The sequence below is a fragment of the Notolepis coatsorum genome (assembly GCF_963971535.1).
Source record: "Notolepis coatsorum genome assembly, chromosome: 17".
Taxonomy (NCBI): domain Eukaryota; kingdom Metazoa; phylum Chordata; class Actinopteri; order Aulopiformes; family Paralepididae; genus Notolepis; species Notolepis coatsorum.
Genome location: NC_140181.1, coordinates 107,331,528 through 107,347,724, shown reverse-complemented (window position 1 = coordinate 107,347,724; position 16,197 = coordinate 107,331,528). Strand labels below are relative to the sequence as shown.

The following is a 16,197-nucleotide window of genomic DNA, read 5'->3' as shown; positions in this document are numbered from 1 at the left end:
TTCACTTGCATTTCCCCTGCATGGGGAAATGTTGCTATTGCCGATCGTCTTCATATATTCCACATACATTAACCAATTTCAGTGCGCGCTGAGAAACCGACCAATTGCTCTATATTCACGATTTCCAGGTTAACGGCAACTGACGCGCCGTGTCGCCCATCACAGCCTTCATCACCTGCTGCAGTCATCTGGTCCAAAGGTTCAGTCGAACCCCGCGGAGCTGCTGTCTACGCGGACCGGTGCTGAATTAGCCTCTCCTCCCACCAGAACCTCTGCCGAACCCAGAGACATGGCGACCAACGGCACCCAGACGACGGACGGCCAGGTGACAGAACTGAACGAAGTGGCCGCCGGCGACAAGCCCGAGAAGGAGAAAAAAGACGTGCAGGAGAGAGAGAAGTGGGGGGGTCGGTTTGATTTCCTCCTGTCGTGTGTAGGTTATGCAATTGGACTGGGCAACGTGTGGAGATTTCCTTATCTCTGTGGAAAGAACGGTGGAGGTAAACACTATTTCCACCTCTAATAATAAATATATGGCACATTCAGCTCCTTTATGCAGAACCCATGTTAACTGGCTATAAGCATCACCAGGAGAGATGCTGGAATTATGATTTAGCACCCGGTGGGTGCGTGAGGGCACGTTCCAGAGAGAGGCCTGCATGGCACAGAAGGGTTGTGGAGCTATCTGTCTTCCAGTGTGACTGTCTGTAACCATTGGTAACCATGGACTTTCAAAAGAAAATTATGTGGTAGAGACAGTATAGGTAAAACACTGGAAAAGCATATTACTGTGTTCTACTTGTTACTACAAGATCTAGTAATAAGACGCTAAATTATTACATTTTATTTCTCATATATCAACAGCAACTGTTTTACATCGCCATGTACAAAACAATGGTTATGTTACAGTCGGCCATGTTGGAAGACCGAGAACACAAACATTCTGTGCAAGACCTGTATTCAATGCTTTCCTGTTGATGGTGTGTGTGTGTGTGTGTGTGTGTGTGTGTGTGTGTGTGTGTGTGTGTGTGTGTGTGTGTGTGTGTGTGTGTGTGTGTGTGTGTGTGTGTGTGTGTGTGTGTGTGTGTGTGTGTGTTTAACTACTGTAATGCGTCAGTGCAGTTTTATAATTATTATGATTACATATTAACTTAATGTACTTCTACCCATCCAGGAGCCTTCTTGATTCCCTATTTTTTGACTCTCATATTTGCTGGGATGCCCCTGTTTCTACTGGAGTGCTCCCTTGGTCAATACACCTCCATCGGAGGGCTTGGTGTGTGGAAACTGGCTCCTATGTTCAAAGGTATACCTCCATATAACACAACAATTATTCTGAGCAATCGGTTAATTTAGGCAGGCCTATCTGAAATGGTATATTATCTTAATTTTGGAAGAATTGCATATAACCTTGGTGAAAAAGTGCTTGAAGTATATATCTTTATTTTGTGTGCATTTTGGCAATGAGAACAACTACACATTATATCGATGGCTGAAACGCAAAACCTCCTATATCGACAAAATTTCACATTTTCTGATTTCACTTTGGATGATGAGAAACCTCCTATATCTGCACCTATTCAGTCTGTGTGCGAGATATCTTCCAAAAGACAAAAGCAGTGTATTGGATTGGTTATCCTTAAAAAAAATTCATTACATTTAATTTCAACCTTTATTTAAAATTGTACGCTTCTGAGGTTTCCCTCATTTACAGAAACGACGATTGTACAAAATTTAAACAGTACATAATACAAGCAATATTCACAGAAAATTAAACACCAGAGTAAAAATAAAAAACGTTTAAAATTATTAAAAAAGATCAGCTAAAACAGTTACACAATGGTCTGAAATCATACGTTTAAACATGGGAGAACCTCCAATTTCAGAGAGAGTTGGAGGACATTCCATGAGTCAGAGGCATCAAAGGAAAAAGCTGACTTCCCCAGATCAGAACCAACTTGAGGAACCCTGAGAACCATCCAGTCATTCGATCGAGTTGAATAGGTTCCAATATTCCAATCTAACAGTGAAGAGATATACACAGGTTGTTTACCAATAAGGGCTTTAACCGTTTCACTGTGACAACACAGAAGGTTAGCCCTTTACTATCACACAACCGACGGCGATGCTCCATCATTAGCATCATTAGCTCCGCGGAGTAGTAAAGGGCTAACCTTTTGTATTGTCACAGTGAAAGGGTTAACCGGCTGTTGTGTGGTAGTGAAAGGGTTACAAATAAATAGCATTCTGCAAGAAAACAACATGCGCATCTTTTGTTTTCTAAAAAAAAGTGACATTTTCAGATAGGAGGTTTTGTGTTTCAGCCATCGATACGATGTTGTGTTCTTGAAGCTCGTATATCTAGAGCCGGTTGGTTGACAGGTGTGTCTCCGTGTGACAGGTGTGGGTCTCGCAGCTGCCGTCCTCTCCTTCTACCTCAACATTTACTACATTGTCATCATTTCTTGGGCCATTTACTACCTGTACAACTCCTTCACCACTGTAAGTATGGTGCACAGTTCACTCACACCATGACACAGACTGGGGTCAAGGGTCAAAGGTCTTCTTTCAGGCTCACTGATTATTATTACCCATAACGTGCCATAATGTGAACGTTCCAATCCCAACGTCTATCCAGGAGAACAAGGACACTGCGTTTTTGTTTTTCAGGACCTTCCGTGGAGCTCCTGTAACAACGTATGGAACACAGACAAGTGTTACGCAAACTACAGCATCGGAGACACCACCAATCTCACCAGTGCAGTGACAGAGTTTTGGGAGTAAGATATATATATATATATATGCTTCATCTTGCATTATCACTAGGGGTGTAAATATTTGACCCCACAACGATTCGATTCGATTACGATTCTTCAGGCAACGATTCAATGCATCATGAGATCTCGATTCGATTAGATTCAATGTGATTCGATACATTTTCGATCAGTTAATTCCCCCAAAAAAAATGTTGAATACACAAATGTGGCTGCAGGGGGAACTGATTCACTCAGCATGAATGGACTATAGGTCAATAAAAACAATACACCAAGCTTTAAGTTAACAGGATATTTTATTCCCAAAAAGGGCCAGATTTTAGATTTCAGACATTTTATGTATTAAGTGATGAATGCCTACTCTGTGGCAAAGTTGTAACAGACAACTAGGCCAAAATAAATAAATAAATAAAAAATAATTGCGATGCTAATAGATTCTAATCAATTCTAACATTTTCAAATCGATGCAGTTGAATCGTCACCTTAGGATCGATGCATTGCGATCTAACCCTAATTATTACAGTAGGCTGCATGCCTCGTTGTCTGGAAACATAAAATACACAGTGTTCTCTCCCTGTGTGTATAATAATAGTCTTATTGTTGCTCGCTCTGATCTTATAGGCGCAACATGCATCAAATGACCGACGGCTTGGAAAAACCGGGCCAGATCCGAGTGCCACTGGCAATAACACTGGCCATCGCTTGGGTCCTTGTCTACTTCTGTATCTGGAAAGGGGTCAGCTGGACAGGGAAGGTAAGAAGAGGAGAAATCCTTATATATATATAGGTACCCAAATCCTCCTTTCCCATGCTGAAGGGTTCAGTGTGTGTGTGACAGCTATACAATATTAATCATTCTCATATCACACCTCATCTATCATTTACAGTGCAGTGAGCATTGTGTCCAAGATTGATTTTTTTGAATACGAGGGAAGACATCAAACACTCGTGTTAATTAATCATATTCAGCCCCGTCGGTGGCTCCTCTTAATTACAACTCTCCTGACACCGTGTCTATACTGCGTGTGGATCCATGATAGTAGGAGGAGCGGGGAACAGCCACAGCAGAATCCGGTTTTGTCTTCTTCTCCCTTCACTTTGGGCCATTTCCCTCCCTAGTGGTGCTATACGGTTCAAAACTCGACGTGTCATGTGACCATGGCAAATACAATTGGTTTTGGTTGTAGAATACCCACCCCCACCCTCTTGCCCACAAATCTCATACGCAGTGTATTAAATGCATATAGTGAGAGGGAGTCGAGTAAAATCGAAGCCTCAATGAATTTCTTGACTGAAAATTTGGTCTCTATCCATTCACTCTATTCTCTATGTAGGAATCATTTGAGAAAGCTTCTTTTATATCTTTTATGGAAACATATTTTGTTGTACCGAATGGGTTCTGAATTGCGGATTTGCTCATTTAGCATTGCACCATTCTTAAATAATAATAATAATAATTAATTCCATTTATATAGCGCTTTTTTAGAGACTCAAAGCAATGTAGGGTGGAAATTACCTCCTTCACCCAACCTTGGGCTACGCAGGTTCAATGGCTGCCATACACTGGCACCCGGCACACGTCACACTACACAATGGCTGAACGGCTCAGGAGACAGGGATTGATATCAGCCAATTAAGGGGGGAGGGATGATTAGGTGACCTTGATGTCAGAGACCTGATTGGGAATTTGGCCAGGAACGTCGGGCTACTCTTTGCGATAGGCGTCCTGGGTTCTTTAACGACCGAGATTCAGTCAAATAACATCACAATGTTTAACGTAGCGCCTCCTCGTTGATTTTGTCTCACTGTTTATTTTACAGGTGGTTTACTTCTCGGCTACCTATCCCTACATCATGCTCTTCATCCTCTTCATCCGCGGGGTGACTCTGCCTGGAGCGAGAGAAGGAATATTATTCTATATCACCCCTGACTTTGAAAAACTCAAAGAATCTGAGGTAATCATGTTGTTGTGCTTTGCCAGATTGATACCTATATATACGTACTGCATGGCTGAGTAAACAGACTAAACGGTTGTCCTTTTGTCAGGTATGGCTGGATGCAGCCACCCAGATATTCTTCTCTTATGGATTAGGACTGGGGTCACTCATCGCTCTGGGCAGCTATAACCATTTCAAGAATAATATTTACAGGTGAGTGGGGGGCACTTACTAAAATAAGAGATGATGTATGAAATAAAACCAGAACATTTAGATAAAATGTAATATAGCAATTCACTGAAAAGCAATGCTTATTTATTTTGCAGCATAAAGTCACACATCCCAATACCGTAGAGCATTTTGCACACATGGATTTAGTCGGACAGTTCTCGATGAGTTTGAATATGCACTCCTGTGACACCACATCATTATGTTGTGCTCATTACAGCTCAATGAAATGGTGGAAATGAAGAAAATCAATCCCTATTGCAATCCATACTGCTATTCTTTCATCTCCATGATTTAATTGAGTAACTAACACTAAATACGGACTTGTGTGAGATTATGCACATATATTACATAATGAATCAGCATTGTTTTTGGGTGACATGCCCCTTTATCACATAGTTAATGAACATAGAACATGACAATGCTGCTGTTAGAAGTCCACTATTATCCCTGTACCCAAAAAATCCAAGCCTGCTTGCCTCAACGACTACCGCCCTGTAGCTCTCACCTCCATAGCCATGAAGTGCTTTGAGAAGCTAGTGAAGGGCTACATCTGCTCCTCCCTCCCCATCAACCTGGACCCCCTGCAATTTGCATACCGCCCCAACAGGTCCACGGAGGACGCCATAGCCCATGTGCTGCACACAGCAGCATCACACCTGGACAAGAGGAAGGGGAACTATGTGAGAATGCTATTCATCGACTACAGCTCGGCATTCAACACCATAGTCCCCTCCAAACTCATAGCCAAGCTCAGGGACCTGGGCTTGAACTATGACCTCTGCCAGTGGGTCTTGGACTTCCTGACGGGCAGACCCCAGGTGGTGAGAGCAGGCAACTGCACCTCCTCATCCATCACCCTCAACATAGGGGCCCCCCAGGGCTGTGTTCTGAGTCCCCTCCTCTACTCCCTGTACACACACGACTGTGTGGCTCAGCGGAGTAGCAACACAATCATCAAATTTGCTGACGACACAGTGGTGGTGGGCCTGATCTCTGCAAACGACGAGAGGGCCTACCTGGAAGAGGTCAAGGTCCTGGCGGGATGGTGCCAGGAAAACAGCCTCTCCCTGAACGTCAGCAAAACAAAGGAGATGATTGTGGACTTCAGGAGGTCGGGGGTCAAGGACTACAGCCCCCTCAGCATCGACAGGGCACCGGTTGAGAGAGTGAACAGCTTTAAGTACCTCGGAGCCCACATATCCGAGGACTTGACATGGACCACACACATAGACAGTGTTGTGAAGAAGGCACGACAACGCCTCTACTTCCTCAGGCGCCTAAGGAAGTTCCAAGTCAGTCAGAAGATCCTTAAGAACTTCTACTCATGCACAATAGAGAGCATCCTGACTGGCAACATCACCTCCTGGTTTGGGAATAGCACCGCACAAGACCGAAGCAGACTACAAAGAGTGACACGTTCAGCCGAACGCACAATTGGAGGGGGGCTCCCCACCCTCCAGAACATTTACAACAAGCGGTGCAGGGGCAAGGCTAAGAGAATCATTAAGGACTCCAGCCACCCGAACAACTGCCTCTTTGAACTGCTGCGGTTAGGCAAGCATTACCGGAGTCTCAAGGCGAGCACAGAAAGACTCAGAAGAAGCTTCTATCCCCAGGCCATCAGGCTGCTCAACGAACAATGAACACTACACAACAACCATCAAACGCACATAGCACACACATCCACACGCACACACTCACTTTAAACAAACACACTGTAGCACCCACTCCCCACACTTTATATTTATTGATAAAGGATTTGCACTACAACTCGTACACCTTACTGTAAATTGTACCTAAATTGTACCTCATCCCATTTCTGCTCTGCACTATATAGTACTGTACATTAGTACACTGCATAGTATATTGTATATTATATGGTAACTCAGTTACGTCTATTCTGCATCGAACATTGTACATATGTCTATACTGAACACTGTGACCTCATTTTCTACTTCTAATTTACATGCTATACTATGTTATTTGATACTATCTTGTCTAGCACAGTCTCTGGAGCGTAACAGTAAGAAGCATTTTGTATAAAAGTATTCTGTACTTCTGTATGACAACTATTAAAGAAACTTGAGAAACTTGAAACTTGTTATAGACCCGTATTTAAAGGCCCTTAGTAAATGTGCTGTGAGTTGCAGACCTGAACACAACACCATATTAAAGCGTAGTGTACTGTCTACACACAGTAGCATGTCCACAGGGGGAGACAACACTGGCTGCCAAGATATATATATATATATATATATATATATATATATATATATATATATATATATATATATATATATATATGTGTTTGTATATAAATACTATGTATAAGGCATGAGTTCTGTTTGTCTCAGAGTGGACCACTTTCAGAAATGGATGATACAGAGGAAGTATTAAAAAGAAAAAAAAGAAAGAAATTAATAATAGTGTCTTAAAGCTTTGACAACTGTCCCGTTTGATCCTTCCTCTCCCCAGAGATGCTGTCATTGTGTGCTGCATCAACTCATGTACCAGCATGTTTGCTGGCTTTGTCATCTTCTCTATTGTTGGCTTTATGGCAAATGTGACAAAGAGGTCTATTGCTGATGTAGCAGCTTCAGGTAACTATTATTATTATTATTTATTATTATTATTATTATTATTATTATTATTATTATTATTATTATTATTATTATTATTATTATTATTATTATTATTATTATTATTATTATTATTATTATTATTATTATTATTATTATTATTATTATTATTATTATTATTATTATTATTATTATCATCAGGTAACTACCGGATGCATATTCTTCTCACTCTGTAACTAAACCATCAATACACAAACAAATGCAATGCCACTGAATCTAGACTCCTGTGCTACAGCCTTTTATCATCTTCTGCAACTGAGAATATGTTACTACGGTAACAACGCCTGCGGTCTATGAGGATGGGCACGGTGTCATAATGATTTCCTATTTGTTATGCAGGTCCGGGTTTAGCTTTCCTGGCCTACCCAGAGGCTGTAACCCAGTTGCCAGTGTGTCTCCACTCTGGGCCATCCTGTTCTTCTCTATGCTGCTGATGCTGGGCATAGACAGCCAGGTAAGGGGCCACCCTGTTCATCTCCATGCTGCTGATGCTGGGCATAGACAGCCAGGTAAGGGGCCACCCTGTTCACCTCCATGCTGCTGATGCTGGGCATAGACAGCCAGGTAAGGGGCCACCCTGTTCACCTCCATGCTGCTGATGCTGGGCATAGACAGCCAGGTAAGGGGCCACCCTGTTCATCTCCATGCTGCTGATGCTGGGCATAGACAGCCAGGTAAGGGGCCACCCTGTTCACCTCCATGCTGCTGATGCTGGGCATAGACAGCCAGGTAAGGGGCCACCCTGTTCATATACATGCTGCTGATGCTGGGCATAGACAGCCAGGTAAGGGGCCACCCTGTTCATCTCCATGCTGCTGATGCTGGGCATAGACAGCCAGGTAAGGGGCCACCCTGTTCATCTCCATGCTGCTGATGCTGGGCATAGACAGCCAGGTAAGGGGCCACCCTGTTCACCTCCATGCTGCTGATGCTGGGCATAGACAGCCAGGTAAGGGGCCACCCTGTTCATCTCCATGCTGCTGATGCTGGGCATAGCCAGCCAGGTAAGGGGCCACCCTGTTCATCTCCATGCTGCTGATGCTGGGCATAGACAGCCAGGTAAGGGGCCACCCTGTTCATCTCCATGCTGCTGATGTTGGGCATAGACAGCCAGGTAAGGGGGCTGGGAGATGATCTGTTCACGGTTTGACCTAAATAAGCAGAGACACATATCATGCTGTTCGCCCCTGCCCTCTCTCTCTCTGCACGATAAGCATGCAATTTGCTCCTTGTGGACAGATATAGCTGAGCTTTGACTTCTGCTGTCAAGTCCTTTTAATGCAACTACATCACCTCCATCTGCCCTGGGGTTTCCATGTCCGCGTGTCCTGAGCTGGCGTGTGATGTTTGGGTTAGAATAAGGCCATGCAGACCAGAAACCGGATACTAAATACAGCAGCGTAGTACACCAACCACACCATAAGACATAAATCAAATCCTGTAATAGCTGTCATAGTAATGGCTCTTTTACATAAGCTATTACCAAGAGGGCCTCCGAGAACGGGCTGCTTGGCCATTCAAAAGATTATGTTGGCTATTTTGTTCCGTGGTTCTTACGCATGCTGCAGTCTTCTATAATCTGTCATTGTCAATCATCCTCGTCATTAGGAACAAGGCTACCTAGTTAGAATATACATAGCCGGGAATCTGACCGTCGAGTGGAGAAGGGTGCAAAACAGATCGAGAAATGTTTTAGAATAGATTGCGCAACCTTTTGCCAGTAGCCTCTACCTTGTATTCATTTCACAACGGTATGTAACCCTTTCACTACCACACTACAGAAGGTTAACCCTTTCACTACCACACTACAGAAGGTTATATATTCGTACTTGGCTTATCGCGTCCCGCTCTTAAAGCCTATCGAGATACCCCTTATCTCCTGTACCTATTGTACTCCATCACGAAAAAAACGTGTACACCCACACCTGACCGGGTCCCGCCTCTATGGAGGCGCAGCCTATAAGACCGTAACCATGGTCACCAACACACCCTTCCTCTATTTTCGTTCCATCATATTGGATGCAGTGCACCTTATGTAACTAGTAGTATGAAAAGATTGGAGGAATTGCGTAATGTTGAAAGCTTACCGGAGGTTGCTTGCCCCTGGCATCTTCGAAGCATGTTTCAGCTACACGTCGGGCTTGTGTTGATGTTCCTCGTCTGATGGCAGCAGACCAAGGATCAGCTGTGCAAGGCTGGCTGTCGGGCCAGCTTGTACCCAGGTAGGCCCTGTGTCTTCAGGCATGGGTATTAGTGTTAGTAATGCTGGTTTGTTTTGTTACACAACCATGTTGTGTGTCTGCGCCGGGGGCGGGATGGTTTGGTGAACGTTTCACTGCAGTGAACGGTTTCCAAACAGTCCTGGGCGTGCTGTTAAACAACTAATGCTAATGCTACATGCTAACGCTAATGCTACATGCTAACACTACTGCTACATGCTAACACTACTGCTACGCTGTTCTAATGTCTCCGCCGTGGGATGTCGTCACTCTGTGTCCCGGCGGGGGGTTGTTGAACGGTATTCCCACCTGGGAGCCGATGCTTGAGGCTCGGCGGGTAGCAGTAGAGCTATACTACTGCAGGATGGGACGTAACGGCGGCCCGTGTTGGGGCTCAGCTGACTGTTTCTGTCCATAGTAGCGTTGAACGCTATGCTAGTAGTGTAGTGGGCTACTGTCTTGTTCTATCACTCTGCTATGAGAAGGTCTATGTTACAGCTTTCTCTCCTCTTAACCATTCATGCTGACGGTCAATCGGTGTCTATTGGGGGAGTAGTGCGGGGAGGGCTTTGTTTACCTTTTGGGTAAATGGGCTAAGCTGGGGCTGGTGTGCTGTTGTGAATATTTTGAATGACTGCGGGACTAGTTCGCTCTGGTCCGCCTCCCCTTAATGTTGTGTATATGGGCTTGCTCATTCTACAGTATTTTGTGGTTTAGTTCTTTTATTCATTTAACCCCTTCATGGTGCACACCACAGTGGAGGTTGCTGTTTGCAACCACCAATGGTGCTCCGTGTTAACATCAGTCCTTTGCTTTTGACATATTGAAACAGTGCCCCGCCCGGCCGACGCCATGGGTGGGTCGGCCTGGCGAGTGGCTGGTGGGCTGCTAAAGCCTGTACCGCCACGGTATGGAATTGGCAGCGATTAGAACTGTGTTCGAATTGCTGTTTTTTCTATCAAAAAAATGGTGTCTGGTGGCAGGGCCTTGAGGGCCAGCCGACGTCGACACATCGCGCAAGGTTGTTGAATGAATGAATGAATGAATGAAAACTTTATTTAACAGATTGCAGAATGGGTACAATACAGTACGGCTCAATACATACAATTGTTAAGGGGATGCAGACCTGAGAAAGACGTTTGTCTTGTTTCCATCAGGGTCCCCCATTTTCAATTCATATAGACATTTATGACATACACAACATACATGACATTTATGGCATAGGGACATATAGGTATTTAGTACTGATACATTTGTGACATAACGGTATTCAAATATACAGTACTGTTACCCTTAGATCCTGACAGAGTATATACATATGATGGGGAGGGGACTGTACATTAGGAGGGGGTGGGTGGGTGGGAGGGAAATATACATACGGCGGGGAGGGAATATATACATGCGGTGGTGAGGAGACTGTCTATTAGGAGGTGGTGGGGGTTTTGGGCATTTACGGTGGCCAGTTTCGAATTGCAGCCTCCCGTAGGTGCTCTTTAAGAGCGGTTTTGAATGTGGGCAGGGATTCACATTCCTTTACAGCTTTGCGTTCCACATTGTTGTGGCATAATTGCGAAACGTGTTTAGTCCCTTGTTTGAGCCGAATCTGGGTTTAACATGATTTGTTGAGCTTCCTCTGGTGTAGTGGTTGTGGTATTCACTGACCTTTGGGAAGTATTTTGACATGTACATGGGCACCCCGGTCGTATAGTGTATCTTGTAGACCAGGCCCATTGCAAGTTGCTGTACTCTGTCGTCTACTCTAAGCCATCCTAGGTTGGCAAAGTGGGCAGGGGTGAGGTGGGTTCTGGGGTTCAGGTCAAGTAGTAGTCTGACCAGTTTGTTTTGTGATGTTTGTAATTTTGTTTTAAGCGCCTTTGAGGTGCTTTGGTACCATGAGGTGCACGCATAGTCATAGTACCCTTGAATGAGTGCTCCTGCCAGAGTCTTCAGGGTATTCTTGTTTACCAGAGAGGAGATCCGGTACAAGAATCTAGTTCGTTGGTTGACTTTTTTTATTACATTGGATGCCATTTTGTCACAGGAAAGATTTGCCTCTAGGATGGAACCCAGGTAGGTAATTTCGTCTTTCCTTGTGACAATATTGTCACCCACTGTAACTGAGAATCCGTCGGTCTTGCTGAGTTTGTTATTTGAACCGAAGAGAATGGACTCTGTTTTGCCCATGTGTAATGATAGTTTGTTATCAGCAAGCCATATGCAGATTTTGCTGACAGATTTGTTGACGTTATTAGCTTTGACCTAGCCGCAAGCTATAACCGCTCAGGGTTCCCCTCTCCGCAGGGGATTTTGATCTTCTGCTGGAGCGCGGGCGGTATTGTCCTAGGCCCCACACCGCCTCACACCGCGCAGCCAGAAGAAGAGAGAGCACGGCCTCGTCAGCGGCGATGACGAGGTCCTCGACAGGCGGCCATGTTTTTCCCCCGCCAGAGGTATCCTGGGCGTTAAATCGACAGGTGTCCACAAGTCCGACAGCCTTGGCGGCCGAGGGATCGGCCATGTTGGATGGGTTCGGCTTGAACAACAAGCCGTCACGTTCTGCCGCGAGCAGCCCGCTCTCCGATCACTCCCTCCCCCAACACCAGCGGAAAAAGTGGGCTCTGATTGTTTCCTTTGGCTGCGGGCCGCGTGCCTTCGTTGAAGCGCAGGCGGCCCCACTTTTCGCTTCTCATGGGGACAGGGGCTGACACCCAGTTGATGGCTGAGCCTGGGTCTGTCCGTGAGAACGTTGTGCTGTCAAGCGGCTCCCACACCATAAGTTGTGTTGGTTGAGCCTGGTGTTACGTCTGTCAACTATAAGTGTTGTCAGCAGGGGGGCTCGAAACCTTTTGAGGCACACAGTGCGGGCTTCCCCGGCCTCGCCTTCGCCAGGCCAGGTATCATGTTTGTGCCTCCCACTCCTGAAAGATTGGCAGTGGTCTCGCAGGCACGCGTGATTTGGGTGGTAGTAATATCACTGCAGGGCTACGGTGTGTAGGAACCCATGGGGTCCTCACACATTGCATGTCCGGCTGCAGAACAACTCCTCAGCATGTTCTGGAGGGGTGTTCAGTGGGGGGGCTTTTTTCACCTAGAAAGCCCCCCGTATCAAACCGGCCCTTTCTGTCGTGGTCCCCCCTTGGGTGCGAGATGTCCCGACACGGAACGCTCTGCTCGCACAGGGTTGGCTACGCACAGCGGGGGGACCGGGCCAACTATCTACAGTTCCTGGCGGACCTGCGCCACGTGACGGCGGGTGCGTTGGGAGTGTCATCACATATGACTACGGCAGTACCATATGTCGAGGTGGATGGAGAGAACGCTGTGGCGGGAACTTGTGTTTACACAACCCCACCCGTTTTCGGGTTTGGTACAGACCCTATTGTCAGGGTCTCCAGCAGTGACAGCTCTGGTCAACGAGATCCAATCTCTGTGGACGAAGCAAGCCATCGTCGTGGCGTTCTCCTCCCGGTGTTCTCTAGTGCCTGAGGAATCGGGAGGGGGGGGTGTCAGACCCAGGCTGGACCTGTCCCATGGGAAGGTTCAGCATTTTTTGGATCGTCTCCTACCTGTTGAACACTGTCAGGTGGGGGTCTGGTTCTCCTCCAAAGACCTGTAGGATGCGTATGCGCATCTCCGATCTTCCATCCTAGGGCTTACCTACGCTACCTTTGCAGGGTTAGCGTATGAGTACCAGAGGCTGCCGTTCGGTTTTCTCTGGCTCCCCGCATCTTCACCAAGTGCGTGGAGGCCGCACTGGGGCGGTCAAGGTGGATCGTCGGGTCTCGTACCAGGCAGGTCCCTACCAGCCTGGGGTTTGCTGTAGACTGGAAGTAGAGTACTCCTCTTTCCAGTCAACGGTTGGAGGGCTATGGGCATCCCTCTCAGAGCGTGTTGTCAACACGCTCGGGAGGTTCCGTCCTAGGACGGTTACGGCGCTGTCTCACGTCACGTTTTTCACCGACGCCTCCCTCGCTGGTGACGCGTCAGGCCAACGCAGTAGGGGGCAGCTGGCAAACCATGCTGCCCGGTCTGCGCTACGTTCAATGTGTTGGTATTGAAAGCGGTCCTTCTGGTCCTCAAACGGTGTTGATCAGGACGGACAATACGACGTCAGTGTCGTATATCGACAGGGAGGGAGGAGTACGCTCCCCCCGTCTGCACCAGGCGGCAGGCGGCTGGCTATGGGCGTCCTCCATCTGCGCGGCCTGAGGGCTCCCCACATCCCCGGCAGGGTGAATGTGGGTACAGGTGTACTGTCGCGGGGCGGTCCTCATCCTGACGGGTGGGGATTACGTCCAGACATAGCCAGGCAGGTCTGGGACCGATGCCGTGCCGCCTGGGATTCTTCCCCATACATCTGTTAGGTCAGTTGTTGGGACGGGTACGTTGAGGAGCGCAGGTTCTTGATCCTGATGGCGCCGGACCGGGGCGCAGCTGTGTGGTTCCCGGTCCTGATCCGGCTACTGGTTGTTTGGAGAGGATGGACCATCCGGAAATGCGCATGCTCCCTCCACTGTCGCGCTTTACGCGGGCAGATGGCGTATGTTCCAAGTGTGGTGTAAGGCGGGGGGCCGGGACCCTAAAAGGTCTCCTGCCCCCTGGATGCTGTCCTTAGTTACCTCCAGTCTCTCCTTGATAGACTGTCGGCTTCGACGGTGAGGGTATATGCAGCAGCTATATCCTCCTATCATGAGGGATTTGAGGGGGATGTCTTGTTCAGCCACCTTCTTGTGAAGCGTTTCCTGCTTGGCGCTCGACGCATTAAGCCGGTGCAACGCTCTTTGGCTCCGAGTTGGGATCTTCAATTGGTCCTCGTCGGTTGTCCTTGGCCCCGTTTGGGCCTCTTCAGCAAGCGCCGTTGGAACAGCTGTCGTTCAAGACTGCGTTCTTGCTGGCCGTCACCTCCGCTGAACGCGTGGGTGTGCTTTGTGCTCTCTCGGTACGACCAGAGTGCCTGTCTTTCGTTCCGATTGCGGTGCCACTCTGCGGCCTAATCCTGCCTTCGTGCCTGTAAATATCCGGAGTTCTTCCGCTCCAGGGATATTGTGGTTCAGGCGTTTTCATCCGCCTCCTCACGCTAGTGAGTTAGATGCGGGCCTTCACCTGTCATGTCCGGTCCGTGCTTGGGAATTACCTCAGCCATACTCAGGACCTCGGTGTCACCGATCAGCTTTTTGTCTGTTACGGTGGTTCTCAGGCCGGTAAGGCACTATCGAACAACGCCTGTCCCATTGGTTGTGCGAGGGCATTGCCCTCTGCTACACGTTGGCCGGGCTGGATCCCCCTGGGGGCGTCAGGGCGCACTCCACTCGTGGGGTGGCTGCCTCTGCCGCTCTGCTGGGTGGGGCCTCGGTGGAGGACATCTGTGCTGCAGCTTCATGATCCTCCCCGGGCCCCTTTGTAAGGTTTTACCTCATGGACATGACCGGGGGTTCTGTCTCCCAGGCGGTTCTGGGGTCTGTGGCCTTTCCTGCTTCCCGTCCGTTGGTAGGGTAGCAGGAGTGTGTGGGTATGGGCCACAGTGTGTTAGGTCACACGTGGTTCCGCCTGTGCTGTGTGTTCAAGGGGTTCTAGTTCCTCCTTGCTCGCACTCCGGTGGAGTTGACTGCGCCCCCCCTTCATTAGGAAGGATGGGGTGACAGGGCTCCCCAAACCCCTTGATGTGGGCTTACGGGTCCTCAGGGGGTACATCTGTCGGGCCTCGCGTCCGCTCTAACCCATATCTCGATAGGCTTTAAGAGCGGGACGCGATAAGCCAAGTACGAATATATAACGATAGGTTATGTATATAACCTAGTTATATGAGTACTGGCTGAGCGTCCCGCTCTTAAGCGGCCCTGAGTTCCCTTTTGAGGGATCTTTTACTGGAACGGGATTTTGGCGAGGAAGGGTGTGTTGGTGACCATGGTTACAGTCTTATAGGCTGCGCCTCCATAGAGGCGGGACCCGGTCAGGTGTGGGTGTACAAGTTTTTTTCGTGATGGAGTACAATAGGTACAGGAGATAAGGGGTATCTCGATAGGCTTTAAGAGCGGGACGCTCAGCCAGTACTCGTTAACCCTTCCCTACCACACTACAGAAGGTTAACCCTTTCACTACCACACTACAGAAGGTTAACCCTTCACTACCACACTACAGAAGGTTAACCCTTTCACTACCACACTACAGAAGGTTAACCCTTCACTACCACACTACAGAAGGTTAACCCTTCACTACCATACTACAGAAGGTTAACCTTTCACTACCACACTACAGAAGGTTAACCCTTTCACTACCACACTACAGAAGGTTAACCCTTCACTACCACACTACAGAAGGTTAACCCTTCACTACCACACTACAGAAGGTTAACCCTTTCACTACCACACTACAGAAGGTTAACCCTTTCACTACCACA

The 16,197-nt window shown here is 47.5% G+C and overlaps 1 protein-coding gene across 1 annotated transcript in view; it reads left to right on the top strand.

The window, feature by feature from the left end:
* Positions 1-289: 289 nt before the first annotated feature.
* Positions 290-16,197, top strand: part of LOC311244213 (sodium- and chloride-dependent GABA transporter 1-like) — a gene marked incomplete at both ends in the record, with an annotated part of 28,619 nt that continues 12,711 nt past the window's right edge. Inside the window, 10 exon segments of the mRNA XM_084333619.1 lie at positions 290-500; positions 1,175-1,306; positions 2,402-2,502; positions 2,671-2,780; positions 3,396-3,528; positions 4,595-4,729; positions 4,821-4,924; positions 7,418-7,542; positions 7,921-7,970; positions 7,973-8,035. Coding sequence (XP_084189745.1) covers positions 290-500; positions 1,175-1,306; positions 2,402-2,502; positions 2,671-2,780; positions 3,396-3,528; positions 4,595-4,729; positions 4,821-4,924; positions 7,418-7,542; positions 7,921-7,970; positions 7,973-8,035 — 1,164 coding nt within the window.